The sequence below is a fragment of the Salvelinus fontinalis genome, chromosome 42 (assembly GCF_029448725.1).
Source record: "Salvelinus fontinalis isolate EN_2023a chromosome 42, ASM2944872v1, whole genome shotgun sequence".
Taxonomy (NCBI): domain Eukaryota; kingdom Metazoa; phylum Chordata; class Actinopteri; order Salmoniformes; family Salmonidae; genus Salvelinus; species Salvelinus fontinalis.
The window spans coordinates 3,959,628-3,981,138 of record NC_074706.1 but is presented as its reverse complement, the minus strand read 5'-3'; the positions used below and the strand labels follow the sequence as shown (position 1 = coordinate 3,981,138).

The window sequence follows — 21,511 nt, the reverse complement described above, 5'->3', positions numbered from 1 at the left end:
AGGTAACTGACCTGTTATAATAGTGTAGATGTCAGAACACTATACTATGACCAGATAACTGACATGTTATAGTAGTGTAGATGTCAGGACACTATACTATCACCAGATAACTGAGCTGGTATAGTAGTGTAGATGTCAGAACACTATACTATCACCAGATAACTGACATGTTATAGTAGTGTAGATGTCAGAACACTATACTATCACCAGATAACTGACCTGTTATAGTAGTGTAGATGTCAGAACACTATACTATCACCAGATAACTGACCTGTTATAGTAGTGTAGATGTCAGAACACTGTACTATCACCAGATAACTGACCTGTTATAGTATTGTAGATGTCAGAACACTATACTATCACCAGATAAATGACCTGTTATAGTAGTGTAGATGTCAGAACACTATACTATCACCAGATAACTGACCTGTTATAGTAGTGTAGATGTCAGAACACTGTACTATCACCAGATAACTGACCTGTTATAGTATTGTAGATGTCAGAACACTATACTATCACCAGATAAATGACCTGTTATAGTAGTGTAGATGTCAGAACACTATAATATCACCAGATAACTGACCTGTTATAGTAGTGTAGATGTCAGAACACTATACTATCACCAGATAACTGACCTGTTATAGTAGTGTAGATGTCAGAACACTATAATATCACCAGATAACTGACCTGTTATAGTAGTGTAGATGTCAGAACTATACTATCACCAGATAACTGACCTGTTATAGTTGTGTAGATGTCAGAACACTGCACTATCACCAGATAACTGACCTGTTATGGTAGTGTAGATGTCAGAACACTATAATATCACCAGATAACTGACCTGTTATAGTAGTGTAGATGTCAGAACTATACTATCACCAGATAACTGACCTGTTATAGTTGTGTAGATGTCAGAACACTGCACTATCACCAGATAACTGACCTGTTATGGTAGTGTAGATGTCAGAACACTATAATATCACCAGATAACTGACCTGTTATAGTAGTGTAGATGTCAGAACACTATACTATCACCAGATAACTGACCTGGTATAGTAGTGTAGATGTCAGAACACTATACTATCACCAGATAACTGACCTGTTATAGTAGTGTAGATGTCAGAACACTATACTATCACCAGATAACTGACCTATTATAGTAGTGTAGATGTCAGAACACTATACTATCACTAGATAAGTGACCTGTTATAGTAGTGTAGATGTCAGAACACTATCACCAGATAACTGACCTGTTATAGTAGTGTAGATGTCAGAACACTATCACCAGATAACTGACCTGTTATAGTAGTGTAGATGTCAGAACATTATACTATCACCAGATAACTGACCTGTTATAGTAGTGTAGATGTCAGAACACTATACTATCACCAGATAACTGACCTGTTATAGTAGTGTAGATGTCAGAACACTATCACCAGATAACTGACCTGTTATAGTAGTGTAGATGTCAGATCACTATACTGTCACCAGATAACTGACATGTTATAGTAGTGTAGATGTCAGAACACGATACTATCACCAGATAACTGACCTGTTATTGTAGTGTAGATGTCAGAACACTATAATATCACCAGATAACTGAACTGTTATAGTAGTGTAGATGTCAGAACTATACTATCACCAGATAACTGACCTGTTATAGTAGTGTAGATGTCAGATCACTATACTATCACCAGATAACTGACATGTTATAGTAGTGTAGATGTCAGAACACTATACTATCACCAGATAACTGACCTGTTATAGTAGTGTAGATGTCAGAACACTATACTATCATCAGATAACTGACCTGTTATAGTAGTGTAGACGTCAGAACACTATCACCAGGTAACTGACCTGTTATAATAGTGTAGATGTCAGAACACTGTACTATGACCAGATAACTGACCTGTTATAGTAGTGTAGATGTCAGGACACTATACTATCACCAGATAACTGAGCTGGTATAGTAGTGTAGATGTCAGAACAGTATACTATCACCAGATAACTGACATGTTATAGTAGTGTAGACGTCAGAACACTATCACCAGGTAACTGACCTGTTATAATAGTGTAGATGTCAGAACACTATACTATGACCAGATAACTGACCTGTTATAGTAGTGTAGATGTCAGAACACTATACTATCACCAGATAACTGACCTGTTATAGTAGTGTAGATGTCAGAACACTATACTATCACCAGATAACTGACCTGTTATAGTAGTGTAGATTTCAGAACACTATACTATCACCAGATAACTGACCTGTTATAGTAGTGTAGATGTCAGAACTATACTATCAACAGATAACTGACCTGTTATAGTAGTGTAGATGTCAGATCACTATACTATCACCAGATTACTGACCTGTTATAGTAGTGTAGATGTCAGAACTATACTATCACCAGATAACTGACCTGTTATAGTAGTGTAGATGTCAGATCACTATACTATCACCAAATAACTGACATGTTATAGTAGTGTAGATGTCAGAACACTATACTATCACCAGTTAACTGACCTGTTATAGTAGTGTAGACGTCAGAACACTATCACCAGGTAACTGACCTGTTATAATAGTGTAGATGTCAGAACACTATACTATGACCAGATAACTGACATGTTATAGTAGTGTAGATGTCAGGACACTATACTATCACCAGATAACTGACCTGTTATAGTAGTGTAGATGTCAGAACACTATACTATCGCCAGATAACTGACATGTTATAGTAGTGTAGATGTCAGAACACTATACTATCACCAGATAACTGACCTGTTATAGTAGTGTAGATGTCAGAACACTATACTATCACCAGATAACTGACCTGTTATAGTAGTGTAGATGTCAGAACACTGTACTATCACCAGATAACTGACCTGTTATAGTATTGTAGATGTCAGAACACTATACTATCACCAGATAAATGACCTGTTATAGTAGTGTAGATGTCAGAACACTATAATATCACCAGATAACTGACCTGTTATAGTAGTGTAGATGTCAGAACACTATACTATCACCAGATAACTGACCTGTTATAGTAGTGTAGATGTCAGAACACTATAATATCACCAGATAACTGACCTGTTATAGTAGTGTAGATGTCAGAACTATACTATCACCAGATAACTGACCTGTTATAGTTGTGTAGATGTCAGAACACTGCACTATCACCAGATAACTGACCTGTTATGGTAGTGTAGATGTCAGAACACTATAATATCACCAGATAACTGACCTGTTATAGTAGTGTAGATGTCAGAACACTATACTATCACCAGATAACTGACCTGGTATAGTAGTGTAGATGTCAGAACACTATACTATCACCAGATAAGTGACCTGTTATAGTAGTGTAGATGTCAGAACACTATCACCAGATAACTGACCTGTTATAGTAGTGTAGATGTCAGAACACTATCACCAGATAACTGACCTGTTATAGTAGTGTAGATGTCAGAACATTATACTATCACCAGATAACTGACCTGTTATAGTAGTGTAGATGTCAGAACACTATACTATCACCAGATAACTGACCTGTTATAGTAGTGTAGATGTCAGAACACTATCACCAGATAACTGACCTGTTATAGTAGTGTAGATGTCAGATCACTATACTGTCACCAGATAACTGACATGTTATAGTAGTGTAGATGTCAGAACACGATACTATCACCAGATAACTGACCTGTTATTGTAGTGTAGATGTCAGAACACTATAATATCACCAGATAACTGAACTGTTATAGTAGTGTAGATGTCAGAACTATACTATCACCAGATAACTGACCTGTTATAGTAGTGTAGATGTCAGATCACTATACTATCACCAGATAACTGACATGTTATAGTAGTGTAGATGTCAGAACACTATACTATCACCAGATAACTGACCTGTTATAGTAGTGTAGACGTCTGAACACTATCACCAGGTAACTGACCTGTTATAATAGTGTAGATGTCAGAACACTGTACTATGACCAGATAACTGACCTGTTATAGTTGTGTAGATGTCAGAACACTATACTATCACCAGATAACTGACCTGTTATAGTAGTGTAGATTTCAGAACACTATCACCAGATAACTGACCTGTTATAGTAGTGTAGATGTCAGATCACTATACTATCACCAGATAACTGACCTGTTATAGTAGTGTAGATGTCAGAACACTATAATATCACCAGATAACTGACCTGTTATAGTAGTGTAGATGTCAGAACTATACTATCACCAGATAACTGACCTGTTATAGTTGTGTAGATGTCAGAACACTGCACTATCACCAGATAACTGACCTGTTATGGTAGTGTAGATGTCAGAACACTATAATATCACCAGATAACTGACCTGTTATAGTAGTGTAGATGTCAGAACACTATACTATCACCAGATAACTGACCTGGTATAGTAGTGTAGATGTCAGAACACTATACTATCACCAGATAACTGACCTGTTATAGTAGTGTAGATGTCAGAACACTATACTATCACCAGATAACTGACCTATTATAGTAGTGTAGATGTCAGAACACTATACTATCACTAGATAAGTGACCTGTTATAGTAGTGTAGATGTCAGAACACTATCACCAGTTAACTGACCTGTTATAGTAGTGTAGATGTCAGAACACTATCACCAGATAACTGACCTGTTATAGTAGTGTAGATGTCAGAACACTATCACCAGATAACTGACCTGTTATAGTAGTGTAGATGTCAGATCACTATACTGTCACCAGATAACTGACATGTTATAGTAGTGTAGATGTCAGAACACGATACTATCACCAGATAACTGACCTGTTATTGTAGTGTAGATGTCAGAACACTATAATATCACCAGATAACTGAACTGTTATAGTAGTGTAGATGTCAGAACTATACTATCACCAGATAACTGACCTGTTATAGTAGTGTAGATGTCAGATCACTATACTATCACCAGATAACTGACCTGTTATAGTAGTGTAGATGTCAGAACACTATAATATCACCAGATAACTGACCTGTTATAGTAGTGTAGATGTCAGAACTATACTATCACCAGATAACTGACCTGTTATAGTTGTGTAGATGTCAGAACACTGCACTATCACCAGATAACTGACCTGTTATGGTAGTGTAGATGTCAGAACACTATAATATCACCAGATAACTGACCTGTTATAGTAGTGTAGATGTCAGAACTATACTATCACCAGATAACTGACCTGTTATAGTTGTGTAGATGTCAGAACACTGCACTATCACCAGATAACTGACCTGTTATGGTAGTGTAGATGTCAGAACACTATAATATCACCAGATAACTGACCTGTTATAGTAGTGTAGATGTCAGAACACTATACTATCACCAGATAACTGACCTGGTATAGTAGTGTAGATGTCAGAACACTATACTATCACCAGATAACTGACCTGTTATAGTAGTGTAGATGTCAGAACACTATACTATCACCAGATAACTGACCTATTATAGTAGTGTAGATGTCAGAACACTATACTATCACTAGATAAGTGACCTGTTATAGTAGTGTAGATGTCAGAACACTATCACCAGATAACTGACCTGTTATAGTAGTGTAGATGTCAGAACACTATCACCAGATAACTGACCTGTTATAGTAGTGTAGATGTCAGAACATTATACTATCACCAGATAACTGACCTGTTATAGTAGTGTAGATGTCAGAACACTATACTATCACCAGATAACTGACCTGTTATAGTAGTGTAGATGTCAGAACACTATCACCAGATAACTGACCTGTTATAGTAGTGTAGATGTCAGATCACTATACTGTCACCAGATAACTGACATGTTATAGTAGTGTAGATGTCAGAACACGATACTATCACCAGATAACTGACCTGTTATTGTAGTGTAGATGTCAGAACACTATAATATCACCAGATAACTGAACTGTTATAGTAGTGTAGATGTCAGAACTATACTATCACCAGATAACTGACCTGTTATAGTAGTGTAGATGTCAGATCACTATACTATCACCAGATAACTGACATGTTATAGTAGTGTAGATGTCAGAACACTATACTATCACCAGATAACTGACCTGTTATAGTAGTGTAGATGTCAGAACACTATACTATCATCAGATAACTGACCTGTTATAGTAGTGTAGACGTCAGAACACTATCACCAGGTAACTGACCTGTTATAATAGTGTAGATGTCAGAACACTGTACTATGACCAGATAACTGACCTGTTATAGTAGTGTAGATGTCAGGACACTATACTATCACCAGATAACTGAGCTGGTATAGTAGTGTAGATGTCAGAACAGTATACTATCACCAGATAACTGACATGTTATAGTAGTGTAGATGTCAGAACACTATACTATCACCAGATAACTGACCTGTTATAGTAGTGTAGATGTCAGAACACTATACTATCACCAGATAACTGACCTGTTATTGTAGTGTAGATGTCAGAACACTATAATATCACCAGACAACTGACCTGTTATAGTAGTGTAGATGTCAGAACTATACTATCACCAGATAACTGACCTGTTATAGTAGTGTAGACGTCAGAACACTATCACCAGGTAACTGACCTGTTATAATAGTGTAGATGTCAGAACACTATACTATGACCAGATAACTGACCTGTTATAGTAGTGTAGATGTCAGAACACTATACTATCACCAGATAACTGACCTGTTATAGTAGTGTAGATGTCAGAACACTATACTATCACCAGATAACTGACCTGTTATAGTAGTGTAGATTTCAGAACACTATACTATCACCAGATAACTGACCTGTTATAGTAGTGTAGATGTCAGAACTATACTATCAACAGATAACTGACCTGTTATAGTAGTGTAGATGTCAGATCACTATACTATCACCAGATTACTGACCTGTTATAGTAGTGTAGATGTCAGAACTATACTATCACCAGATAACTGACCTGTTATAGTAGTGTAGATGTCAGATCACTATACTATCACCAAATAACTGACATGTTATAGTAGTGTAGATGTCAGAACACTATACTATCACCAGTTAACTGACCTGTTATAGTAGTGTAGACGTCAGAACACTATCACCAGGTAACTGACCTGTTATAATAGTGTAGATGTCAGAACACTATACTATGACCAGATAACTGACATGTTATAGTAGTGTAGATGTCAGGACACTATACTATCACCAGATAACTGACCTGTTATAGTAGTGTAGATGTCAGAACACTATACTATCACCAGATAACTGACATGTTATAGTAGTGTAGATGTCAGAACACTATACTATCACCAGATAACTGACCTGTTATAGTAGTGTAGATGTCAGAACACTATACTATCACCAGATAACTGACCTGTTATAGTAGTGTAGATGTCAGAACACTGTACTATCACCAGATAACTGACCTGTTATAGTATTGTAGATGTCAGAACACTATACTATCACCAGATAAATGACCTGTTATAGTAGTGTAGATGTCAGAACACTATAATATCACCAGATAACTGACCTGTTATAGTAGTGTAGATGTCAGAACACTATACTATCACCAGATAACTGACCTGTTATAGTAGTGTAGATGTCAGAACACTATAATATCACCAGATAACTGACCTGTTATAGTAGTGTAGATGTCAGAACTATACTATCACCAGATAACTGACCTGTTATAGTTGTGTAGATGTCAGAACACTGCACTATCACCAGATAACTGACCTGTTATGGTAGTGTAGATGTCAGAACACTATAATATCACCAGATAACTGACCTGTTATAGTAGTGTAGATGTCAGAACACTATACTATCACCAGATAACTGACCTGGTATAGTAGTGTAGATGTCAGAACACTATACTATCACCAGATAAGTGACCTGTTATAGTAGTGTAGATGTCAGAACACTATCACCAGATAACTGACCTGTTATAGTAGTGTAGATGTCAGAACACTATCACCAGATAACTGACCTGTTATAGTAGTGTAGATGTCAGAACATTATACTATCACCAGATAACTGACCTGTTATAGTAGTGTAGATGTCAGAACACTATACTATCACCAGATAACTGACCTGTTATAGTAGTGTAGATGTCAGAACACTATCACCAGATAACTGACCTGTTATAGTAGTGTAGATGTCAGATCACTATACTGTCACCAGATAACTGACATGTTATAGTAGTGTAGATGTCAGAACACGATACTATCACCAGATAACTGACCTGTTATTGTAGTGTAGATGTCAGAACACTATAATATCACCAGATAACTGAACTGTTATAGTAGTGTAGATGTCAGAACTATACTATCACCAGATAACTGACCTGTTATAGTAGTGTAGATGTCAGATCACTATACTATCACCAGATAACTGACATGTTATAGTAGTGTAGATGTCAGAACACTATACTATCACCAGATAACTGACCTGTTATAGTAGTGTAGACGTCTGAACACTATCACCAGGTAACTGACCTGTTATAATAGTGTAGATGTCAGAACACTGTACTATGACCAGATAACTGACCTGTTATAGTTGTGTAGATGTCAGAACACTATACTATCACCAGATAACTGACCTGTTATAGTAGTGTAGATTTCAGAACACTATCACCAGATAACTGACCTGTTATAGTAGTGTAGATGTCAGATCACTATACTATCACCAGATAACTGACCTGTTATAGTAGTGTAGATGTCAGAACACTATAATATCACCAGATAACTGACCTGTTATAGTAGTGTAGATGTCAGAACTATACTATCACCAGATAACTGACCTGTTATAGTTGTGTAGATGTCAGAACACTGCACTATCACCAGATAACTGACCTGTTATGGTAGTGTAGATGTCAGAACACTATAATATCACCAGATAACTGACCTGTTATAGTAGTGTAGATGTCAGAACACTATACTATCACCAGATAACTGACCTGGTATAGTAGTGTAGATGTCAGAACACTATAATATCACCAGATAACTGACCTGTTATAGTAGTGTAGATGTCAGAACACTATACTATCACCAGATAACTGACCTATTATAGTAGTGTAGATGTCAGAACACTATACTATCACTAGATAAGTGACCTGTTATAGTAGTGTAGATGTCAGAACACTATCACCAGTTAACTGACCTGTTATAGTAGTGTAGATGTCAGAACACTATCACCAGATAACTGACCTGTTATAGTAGTGTAGATGTCAGAACACTATCACCAGATAACTGACCTGTTATAGTAGTGTAGATGTCAGATCACTATACTGTCACCAGATAACTGACATGTTATAGTAGTGTAGATGTCAGAACACGATACTATCACCAGCTAACTGACCTGTTATTGTAGTGTAGATGTCAGAACACTATAATATCACCAGATAACTGAACTGTTATAGTAGTGTAGATGTCAGAACTATACTATCACCAGATAACTGACCTGTTATAGTAGTGTAGATGTCAGATCACTATACTATCACCAGATAACTGACATGTTATAGTAGTGTAGATGTCAGAACACTATACTATCACCAGATAACTGACCTGTTATAGTTGTGTAGATGTCAGAACACTATACTATCACCAGATAACTGACCTGTTATAGTAGTGTAGATGTCAGAACACTATACTATCACCAGATAACTGACCTGTTATAGTAGTGTAGATGTCAGAACACTCTATCACCAGATAACTGACCTGTTATAGTAGTGTAGACGTCAGAACACTATCACCATGTAACTGACCTGTTATAATACTGTAGATGTCAGAACACTATACTATCACCAGATAACTGACCTGTTATAGTTGTGTAGATGTCAGAACACTATACTATCACCAGATAACTGACCTGTTATAGTAGTGTAGATGTCAGAACACTATACTATCACCAGATAACTGACCTGTTATAGTAGTGTAGATGTCAGAACACTCTATCACCAGATAACTGACCTGTTATAGTAGTGTAGATGTCAGAACACTATCACCAGATAACTGACCTGTTATAGTAGTGTAGATGTCAGATCACTATACTATCACCAGATAACGGACATGTTATAGTAGTGTAGATGTCAGAACACTATACTATCACCAGATAACTGACCTGTTATAGTAGTGTAGATGTCTGAACACTATACTATCACCAGATAACTGACCTGTTATAGTAGTGTAGATGTCAGAACACTATACTATCACCAGATAACTGACCTGTTATAGTAGTGTAGATGTCAGAACACTATACTATCACCAGATAACTGACCTGTTATAGTAGTGTAGATGTCAGAACACTATACTATCACCAGATAACTGACCTGTTATAGTAGTGTAGATGTCTGAACACTATACTATCACAAGATAACTGACCTGTTATAGTAGTGTAGATGTCAGAACACTATACTATCACCAGATAACTGACCTGTTATAGTAGTGTAGATGTCAGAACACTATACTATCACCAGATAACTGACCTGTTATAGTAGTGTAGATGTCAGAACACTATACTATCACCAGATAACTGACCTGTTATAGTAGTGTAGATGTCAGAACACTATACTATCACCAGATAACTGACCTGTTATAGTAGTGTAGATGTCAGAACACTATATTATCACCAGATAACTGACCTGTTATAGTAGTGTAGATGTCAGAACACTATACTATCACCAGATAACTGACCTGTTATAGTAGTGTAGATGTCAGAACACTATACTATCACCAGATAACTGACCTGTTATAGTAGTGTAGATGTCAGAACACTTTACTATCACCAGATAACTGACCTGTTATAGTAGTGTAGATGTCAGAACACTATACTATCACCAGATAACTGACCTGTTATAGTAGTGTAGATGTCAGAAAACCTGGAGAACAGTGATGGTGTTGAACGTAGTTATCTGTGTGATCACCGGACAGAGGTTGCTCTCCGGTTTTGTGACGAAACAAAGTTTTAATTGTGTCTTCTTATTATCTCGGCCTTAGGCCTATATATCACCGTGTCAAGGCATATGAAACTAACAGGTTATAGAGCAAACAACGCAATTATCACAGCAAGGGTTGTAATATGGCTTACCCAGTGATTTTACCCACACACCACTTGTAACGACTCCCACCAAAGGTGGCTCCCCTTCCTGTTCGGGTGGCGCTCGGCGGTCGTCGTCACCGGCCTACTAGCTGCTACTGACTTTTCCTCCCCCTCCCTTTTTGTTTAGTGGTTACACCTGTTTGTGGTTAGGGTGATTAGTGGGGCTTTATTACCCAGCAGCCCGGCCTGCTGGGTGTGCGGGATTGTTGTGTGTGCAGGTAGTACATTCTTGTGTGTCACGGTTCGTGTACGTTGTGTCTTGTGATTTCGTGTTCTCACTTTATTGTGGTGGAGCATTTACTTTTAGACTAGCGTCGTGTTTCACCCGTGTTGGGAATTGAATTGGAACGCCACTCTGAACTCTCTGTCTCCTGCGTCTGACTCCTTCATCCACTACACCACGGGCATTACACCACTTCTGGTGTGATGACTAGTTGAGATTCTTAAAGCGAATTAAACTTGTAAACAAGTGTTGCAGAAGCAGTTTGATTGTTGTTCAAATCCCAGATTTAAACTGAAGATGAAATATTGAATTCAGATTCATAGAGGAGTGATGAGACGACTCAAGGAATCTATGACAGGTTCTCCAGGTCCAATATTATTTTAATAACCACGGTGGAAGGGTTGCACTTCAACAAACACCATGACAATGTCAAGATCTACATGTCTTTTATGTAGCCAACTCACACAGTTGTTGGACCCAAAACCCCCCATACATTTGATTGGTCTACATGGGAAGGTTCCTCGGCCATCACTGCAACCAATAATTATATAGTTGACAGGTGAAAACTACTTAGCCAAATATGGCATAAACATGTTTAACAGACAGGTAACATGGTGCTAAGAGCACTGTCATGATACTTAAAAATACATGGTTTGATCTGGTCAACAACTCAGGTTTCAGAATGTCTTGGTCAGTGTATTCACTGGTCCAGAATGAGCAGCTAGAGGAATTTCTCTGTCAGCTTGTCTGTGACCTTTTTAAGTGTTGTTTCTGACTTCTGAACAGGAGTGAGGATCCCAACACAGTATATACATTCTACTGATTCACACAGTGCATACATATAATATATAGAATATACTGGATAAATATATTGGGTATATATTGGATTATAATAATTGAGAATACCTATAGGTTAAATATAGTACCAAGGACTAGTTGTTTTACTCAACACACAAGACTACCCTTATACACTTTGGCTCTTTCTCAGTCCTCTGAAATTCAGTCCTCTCCTTCACTGATCTGCCAATCAGTGCAGATTCAGGGGACAAGACAAGGAGAAGAGGGGTTTTTAAGCATTTGGTCTGTTTACATTTCCACAGATGCCATACCAACATCACAATCTAATGGTAAATTATTATTTTCTCTACTACCAGGGGCTGAATGTATCAGGCGTCTCAGAGCAAGAGAGCTAACTCAGGATCAGTTTAGCCTTTTAGATCACATTGAATAAGACTACATGGACAGGTTGGACCTGATCCTAGATCAGCACTTTACTTGAGACGCTTGATACACACTTTGTGGGCCTTTATTTGTAGATACCCGATTGAAATGTTATAGCCTACAACAGATTCCAAGGGAAACAAATCAAGTTTTTAAAATAAATCATGTTTTGTTAATTGATTGATTTGTATTCATCATCTCTAGTCACAAGATAATGCAAAATGAAAAAGTATTTTTTGTTTTAATTAATGGAAGCAAATTTTGTTTCATCTCACAATATGTCTGTAAACTACAGTATACGTTCATTGCAGAAAAAAATAAACTTTTTTTGTCTTCATCATGGTAATAGTTTGGCCAACTGAAAGGCATTCCCTCCCGTCTACAGAGTTCCATCTCACATCATCAACTACTAAAATAAAATAAACATCAATAACAAAATCCGTGTCAATAACAAAAATAGAATCATCATCAACAAAAGTAAAAACATCAACAACAAATATAAATCCTCATCATCATCATCCATGCAGATTGCTCAAGATGGACTTCGAAATTGGACGTCATGTCCTGAGGACGTCGGAAAATACCTTCAAAACTGACCACGTTTTGAACAAATTATAAGGGGTGGTCCAATATAAACACATTTTAAATATTCTTAGTTATAATTTTTGCAAACAAATGGATTTATTCAAAGAAAAGCCAAGCCAAGCCAATTGTGGATTTGTTCACAATAAAAATTACATTAAGATTAAAATGCAAAAGGTCAAATTACAAAAACAAAAGCCAAGCCAAGCCAACCGTTTACCACTAAACGAACATACAGTCACTTCCAATCATTAATCTGTGATTAAGGCATATCAAGCCATAGGTTAAATGGTCAAGTAAATGAAAGTTGTGTTTATTTATGGACATTAGCAAGTAAAACACTCTGAATCTGTTGGTTAACTTGTTGGTGTTCATATTTACTCTTATTATCTGTATGATTTCTGAATGTAGCTTAAAGTGCTCTGCTTACACCTACATGATGATGTTAAATGTTGTATTCCTTTCACATCATATTCAAAGTGTTAGCTATTTCACTATGGAACATCTGATCTGTAAATTCCTAAGATGTTATATAGTTTATGAATGCATCTGAAAATGTGTTTTTCCTGCTGCAGTTGTTCTTTTCTAAATTGCATTGGGTATCTGCACATTATTTCAAAAACTTTATTGAGACGACTGGTTCTACATATGATGATTCTGTGAAATGTCATTTCTGGTTGTTAAGTCTATGAAACGTCAATCATGTTTCTGGTCAACAAGTCTTTTTATGGAACTTCACTTTATTTCATGTTGAATGACTTTTTCAAGCTCTTCAATGCATCATCACGTGTTAATGCCTTCCAGTCCTCTGGGATATCAGCAGGAAGTGCATGTTTGCCTTTAGCGATTGTTTCATTGAATGTGGCCATCACATACTTCCAGTAATCTGAAGCCTCAATGCTGGAATCTCCAGTTATTAACCAGTCAGGGTAATATGTCTGGTAGTCCTTGTAGGGGTGAAATGTTCCTCCAGTCTCAGTGTTGGAGAATGATGTGTCACTAACCACAAGAGATGAACATATCTCTATTACTAATTTATTTGAATAATGATCCCTATAACCATTGATACCTTCTGAACGGTGAATGGAGGCATGGTGGTTTTTGTGCTCTTTCCCCCCTGCTTCACAGGGTACACCACAGAAGGGACATTGCTTCCCACAGCCAAACAGACTGGTGAACATCTCGTCATGAGGCTTGAATGGTAGAGATCTGAGTCTCTCTTTGATGTCCACTCCCTTGTTGTACTCAGCTGCCAGTGACTGCTCCATTTCTCCCACAAACTCTTTGAGGTAGACAGCAAACTGCTTTGTGTTTGCATCTTGAAGAATAAGCATGAGAATGGAATCCAGAGCATCTTTGGGAAAGACAAGCTTCTCTCCAAGAGCATCGCAAATATTGTTAATGAACATCTTCATATCATTTACATTAGCTTTTTGCTGACATTTGAAATGGCAGCAATTATGATTTGGACTATCTCTGACAGATGTTTTATCTCTAGTTTCTTCAGACCGTTGTCCTTTGAGAGTCGTTGGACAATCTGGTCAAACAGCCAGTCCTTCACAAACTGTTCATAATGGTTAATGTACTCTCTATATTTCTCATATTCTCCATCCATCAGTAGCTGTTTCAAAATGGAGAACTGGAAAGCCCCTCGGGTGCTGTAATCCTCTGACCCTTCACCTGTCTTCACTTCATCAACCACATCAGGACCAATCATTTTGGTCACATAATCCTGTACAGCTGGCTGCAAACACAGCTTTGTGAAGTCCTTAGCTTTCTTTAGGCACTGGTCTCGGTTATGAAACAAGTCTCTGAACTCAGTAAGGTACTTGTTCTTAGACAGTTCCAGACACTTCCTTGGGTCATTGACTTCAATAAAATCATCATGCATCTTCTGGAACTCTCTGGCTGCTCTGCCACAGATGTGTTGTTTGAGAGAAACCTCACATTCCTCACTGGCTTTAACTTGTGTGTGTTGTTGTAATGTTTGGTCAATTATTCTAAGCAGTTCTTTGATGTGAGTGTCATGGTAATCAGTTTTGCTTTTCACCCTCTGGGTCATAAACTCCAGACACTGTTTTATGATGTCATCACAGAGGTCTTGTCGTTTTTTCCTGTGATGGTCGGGATCCAAGTGCTTTGCTATGTTTTTAGCCTGCTGGCACCAACTCTCTGATTCCACAACAAAGGCTTTTCTCCCACAATCCACCAGACTGTTTCCAACCACCATCTTGTTGACATGACTCCCCCTCGTTGTCAGATTATCACGTAACATGAGGAAGGCATCTTGAGCCACATCTCTACTTGGGAGTCCATTGAAGTGTATATCAGAAAGAGTTTTCCTCCATATGTTTTCAAACTCTTCACTGAGGGCCTCATCTGATAAAACAAATTCTTTCTGTCTACAGTTCTGCAGCAGAGTCAGAACTTGCTTTTCCATTGTACTTGTCTGAGATCTTTTGATGATGTCCAGTTCTGTCATTCCCTCTTTGATTTCAACAAATCCATTTAATTTGTTCTTCACCGTGTTTTCTATCTCCTTTCTCAGTGTTTTAGCGCTGGACACAAAATCCTCCTTGTATTTTTCCACCAGATTGACATGGCCATCTTGTTTTTCAAAGTATTTTACTAGATTGTCTTGGATTTCCTTTTCTCCCTCTGACAGTTTCCCAGATGCTTCTATAATTAAGTCTTGTAGCACATCTCTTATGGACCTCTGGGGATGTTGATCTGTCACTCCAATATTGGATATTTTAGTTTCACTACTCATCATCCATCTATACATTTCCTTCTGGAAGGCCCATTCCCAACCATTGTACTCAGAGCATAATCTGGAGTAGGCATCTGCAACCAAGCTGTTTCTGAAACTGAAGATGAATTTTTCAAATTTCACTGCCTCCCACAAGGTTTGTGTCCACTTCAGGAAATGTGTCATGTCATCATTTCTCTGGCAGATTCTGAAATCTTTCATTAAGGTCTTCTTGAAGTTGTACACAGCCTCACTGTAGCCTGCATTGACTGGAGCCATCGGGGGAGTCCCATGCCAGAGTCCTGGGATGTAGCAGCAGCTTGTGTCTGGATCATACTCCATCACATCAGTGAACTTGGTGATATTCTCCTTCTTCTCCATTCTGGCTGCTGCCTGGGTCATTTCATTCAACTGTTCCAACAACTTCTTCCTGTCCCTCATGTTGTTATCATGAGCAGACATGTCTGACACATTCTGGTGCACAAAATGACATACTGGCTTCTTCCCCACTTCCTTCATCCTGATAAAAGCATGAACAACAATCTGTAGAATGTCTTTCATCTCTGTGGAGTTCTCCATGGCGATGTTGATGATAGTGACATCACTGAGTCCTATCACCAGTGTTGCCAGTTCATTGTCATGTTCATAGCTGTCATCTAGTTGAGCCAACTCTGGTGATTTCAACCCCTCTGTGTCAATGATCATGATGAAGTCACATTTCAACTCCTCCTTGAGTTCTTTGTTGACTTTAATCAGTAGTATGAAGGCCCCTCTGGTGCATCTTCCACTGCTGACAGCAAACTGGACCCCAAACATGGTGTTGAGGAGAGTGGACTTCCCTGTGCTTTGGACCCCTAAAACTGTAACAACTCGGATCTTGCTGTTAGAGTCCACAAGAGTATGAAGCTGTGTCAGAACAGCTGATATCCATTTCAGAGGGATATTTGATGCATCTCCATCCACAAGCTCAATGGGGAAACCATCCAACAGCATCTGAGCACACAATCCAGGGAGATGCTCCATCTGTTTCCTTTGAGGACTGTCTTCAGGGAGGGAGCAGGCAGCTTCATATAACTGGCCCAACTCACGCAGGAAGTGTTCAAGACCCAAGGAACAATCAGATAATTGCTTATCCAAATCTTTAATTTCGTCTTTTTTCTCCTGAGAATGTTGGCAAAGCTTTTTGTACCGGTCCCGCAAACCAGACAGGTTCTGCCGTGAGAGATTGTCCAGATTTATCCGCATCCATTTGAGGAAATAGGATCGCTCAGGTCCTGATTTTGACATTCCTAAAATGAAGCTTGCCATTACATCTGACATGTCAAATGTATATTGTTTCTTTCTCAGCTCTATCTCCTTTTTCTTCAGAGAGCTCTTGTAGTGTTCAATGTTTTGATCCCCTGCTTTCCTCAGTCTACACCTCTCTTTCTCCAACTGGGAAAGCTCTTTCCAGATTGTTCCTTGTAAGGGTAGCTGTTGGTCTTTGAATGTAATTGTGTCTTTGATGTTACTGGTGATTTTATCTGCCATCTTCCTGGCACTCTGACACTCATCACTGTCTTCATCAATCAGAATCTTACTCTGACGAGCCACGGTAGCCATGTTTTCAATTGTCAATCTGTTTTTACTTTTTTCGATGATGTCACCTACAGATGACTGCAGGGTTTTGACAAATTCTGCATCATTCTGCTTCTTCTTCACAATCACATTTGTTGGGTTGATACTGTAGTTTGTGATCATTTTCTTCAATGTGTCCACCCTGAATGTTTCTTTCTGAGAATTGACAACCAGAAATAACTCTGTTTTTGTGATTTTTCCATCCAAAACCTTGAGATCTGCCTCAAAATCATCAATGAAAATGTAAACTGCAGCTGATGTTTGACACAGAAAGGAGAACTGTGTTTCAAAGGACTTGATGTCTCCTCTGAGATTGGCAACAGACACAGGCTTAGTGAACATGTCTATGTTTCGGTTCCCACATGGAAAGTACCAGTTGATTTCAACCAGACCATCTGAGATTTGCCGAGGGACATCTCCACATTCCATATCATGATGAACAAATGTGTCATGGTACTGTTGAGGGTTACTAAGCAACTTGTTCAAAATCTGAGACTTGGACAAGCTGCTCTCTCCTAACCTAACAAAGGACACCATAGGAATATCAGAGACAACAAGTCTGTCCTCCACAAAAGCATTTGTGGCCATTTGGGAAGAGGGTCTAAATTTCCTCACTATGTCCCTCAAGGCCCACAGCATCAAAGTGATTTGTTTTGTGTCACATTTGGGCAGCAGGAGAGGAACAGCAAACTGACACATGGACATTTTCTGGACCATCTCCTGCTGCAGGAAACCATCTGAGCACAGAAACAGGGCAGTTATCAGGTCCAGTGGATTAATTACATTGATGCTATCAGAGTCAGTGTCCAGGTTGTCTACATCATAATAGGAAACCTGGTCAGTGGTCAGACATTTCACACTCCTAGCATTCACATTTGCCATCATTAATTTCTTCAGGAAGGCCCCTGGAAGTGACTGCATAGTGGTAAGAGGTTCATCTGATGTAGTATCAGCATTTATCTCAAGGACAGAACTTAACGTCAGCTTGTTTTCATAATGATCTTCTAGTCCAGTCTTTGACAACAGCTCCCTGAGAAAAGGTCCTGTAAATAGAAATGAAAAGATAACCATGATTACAAATCCTCTTCAACGTGTAGCAGAAAGGCACCCTAACAGGTGTTTTACACTGTACTATGGATGAAGTTAAAACAAGCAGAGGCAGACCATCTCTGAGACACAGTGACTCACAGAAATGGAAGCAAGCAAATGAATTCAGATACAGTTTGAGCTGTGAATCCATTGAGCTCCTTAACTCCTAAGGGAGCTATTATGATATCAGATAAGGTAGGGTAATTTTACTGCCATTTTACTGCAACACCAACAAAATATCCATTACAGCATGGAATAAAGGTACAATAACATGTCCTGTTTCTAGAACTATATCAGTATCTCTATACATTACAGCATGGAATAAAGGTACAATAACATGTCCTGTTTCTAGAACTATATCAGTATGTCTATACATTACAGCATGGAATAAAGGTACAATAACAGGTCCTGTTTCTAGATCTATATCAGTATCTCTATACATTACAGCATGGAATAAAGGTACAATAACATGTCCTGTTTGTGTAGTGTGAGGCAGTTTGATGTACACGTAGAGTATACGCCCTGGACAGGATGCTAGTCTATCACAGGGCCTTACCACCAATATATCTCCTTACTGCTGAATGCCAAGCAGAGACTCATTTAGTCTCCTTAATGTTGAGTGCCAAGCAGACTAATTTAGTCTCCTTAATGCTGAGTGCCAAGCAGAGACCCATTTAGTCTCCTTAATGTTGAGTGCCAAGCAGACTAATTTAGTCTCCTTAATGCTGAGTGCCAAGCAGAGACTCATTTAGTCTCCTTAATGCTGAGTGCCAAGCACAGACTAATTTAGTCTCCTTACTGCTGAGTGCCAAGCAGAGACTCATTTAGTCTCCTTAATGCTGAGTGCCAAGCAGAGACTCATTTAGTCTCCTTAATGCTGAGTGCCAAGCAGAGACTCATTTAGTCTCCTTACTGCTGAGTGCCAAGCAGACTAATTTAGTCTCCTTACTGTTGAGTGCCAAGCAGACTAATGTAGTCTCCTTAATGCTGAGTGCCAAGCAGACTAATTTAGTCTCCTTAATGCTGAGTGCCAAGCAGAGACTAATTTAGTCTCCTTAATGCTGAGTGCCAAGCAGACTCATTTAGTCTCCTTAATGCTGAGTGCCAAGCAGAGACTAATTTAGTCTCCTTACTGCTGAGTGCCAAGCAGAGACTCATTTAGTCTCCTTAATGCTGAGTGCCAAGCAGAGACTAATTTAGTCTCCTTAATGCTGAGTGCCAAGCAGAGACTCATTTAGTCTCCTTAATGCTGAGTGCCAAGCAGAGACTCATTTAGTCTCCTTAATGCTGAGTGCCAAGCAGACACTAATTTAGTCTCCTTAATGCTGAGTGCCAAGCAGACTAATTTAGTCTCCTTACTGCCGAGTGCCAAGCAGAGACTCATTTAGTCTCCTTACTGCTGAGTGCCAAGCAGAGACTAATTTAGTCTCCTTACTGCTGAGTGCCAAGCAGAGACTCATTTAGTCTCCTTACTGCTGAGTGCCAAGCAGAGACTCATTTAGTCCCAGTTTTACACTGTTTGGTGTGACTCGGATCCAACTCCCAACCTACCAATCACAGGCCGGACACTAACCACAAGGCCAGTGGTTAGTCGAATGAGACACCAAAAATATTCTGGACAATCCTTGCATACACCGTTTTCTCAGCACTTTTGGCTGTTGTTGCGTCACTTGACTTCCTGGATAAGCTGATGATGGAAAGTGTCCCGATGTAACTAAACATCTGGACACCAAATGTTCATCCAAGTATTATGTGTAATTATTGAAGAACCACGTTAATGACAGTAGCAATTTTGGTTTTATGAATCAAGGTAAGGTGACTGTTTCGGCTAGAAGCAATTGATTTAGCAAATCAAAATAATTTGGAGTTGTGTGCCAATGAAAACTGTTTTCACAACATAACATGAGACAAAAAAAGTTACTTCATTACACTGCATTTCAGAGATCTTCATCCCCCCCAAAATAGACAACTGCATCCATGTCTAATTTAACTGTTAAATGTTTACCATATTATATAATGATAAACATAAATGTATCCATACCGTAGTGGTTAAGAGCATTTGGGCCAGAAATCAAAAGGTTGCTGGTTCAAATCCCTGAGTCGACTAGGTGAAAAATCTGTCAATGTTCCCTTGAGGAAGGTACTTAACCCACATTTCTCCTTTAAGTCTCTCTGGATAAGAGCATCTGCTAAATGGATAAAATGTACAGTAAATATAAACACATGCAAGGTAAGAAGAAAAGCAATGTTTCCATCAAGACACCAGACATTGGTTTTAAACATTTAATTAAAGACCCTGAGGTCGATGTCCGCGCCTCCGCGGAAATCTAATGAGTGTAAAAAAAAAACATCCCCATAAAAATCTATCAGTTTAAACTAGAGATATGTTATTTTGCATTGGATACGTCTCAAGGTGACAGAGCTAGAGCGGTGTTTGTTAGACCATGAGACATCCCAACAATCAGTCTTCTCACATAATCATCTGTAGCGTCTGAACGGTTTGGCCTAGAAACTACAATGACCCCTCTATGGAAAGATGATTCTCACGAACATGATGGTGTTTTCCGTTTTGAAGACTCGTCTGAAGTCGGTACAGCCAATCTGCCAACTTCTGTCTGTAGTGTCCGAACAGTTTGGGCTACACACTAAGATGTCCGCTCTGTGCAAAGGTGAGACTCTCGCGAAGACGTACACGTCAGTCGTTTTGCTCTCGTCTGAAGGTCCCCCAGTATCAGTTGAAAAAATGAATGGAAGTACAGTGCATTTGAAAACCATTAAGACATCTTCTCTTTTTCAACATTTTGTTATGTTACAGCCTTATTCTAAAATTGATTAATATTTATTTTTTCCTCATACCCCATAATGAGAAAAACTAAACATTTTTTTTTTTTATGTTTGCAATCTATTATATTAAAAAAATGAAATACGGTCCCACAGTT

The 21,511-nt window shown here is 38.5% G+C and overlaps 2 protein-coding genes across 2 annotated transcripts in view; both read right to left on the bottom strand.

The window, feature by feature from the left end:
• The window catches only part of LOC129841598 (prostaglandin reductase 1-like), a 297,002-nt gene that overhangs the window by 181,443 nt on the left and 94,048 nt on the right, over positions 1-21,511 (bottom strand). The window lies entirely within an intron of this gene.
• Positions 11,674-21,511, bottom strand: part of LOC129841575 (interferon-induced very large GTPase 1-like) — a 74,554-nt gene continuing 64,716 nt past the window's right edge. Inside the window, 2 exon segments of the mRNA XM_055909912.1 lie at positions 11,674-14,544; positions 14,547-18,526. Of these exon segments, the coding sequence (XP_055765887.1) occupies positions 13,858-14,544; positions 14,547-18,526 (4,667 nt within the window). The 3' untranslated portion in view covers positions 11,674-13,857.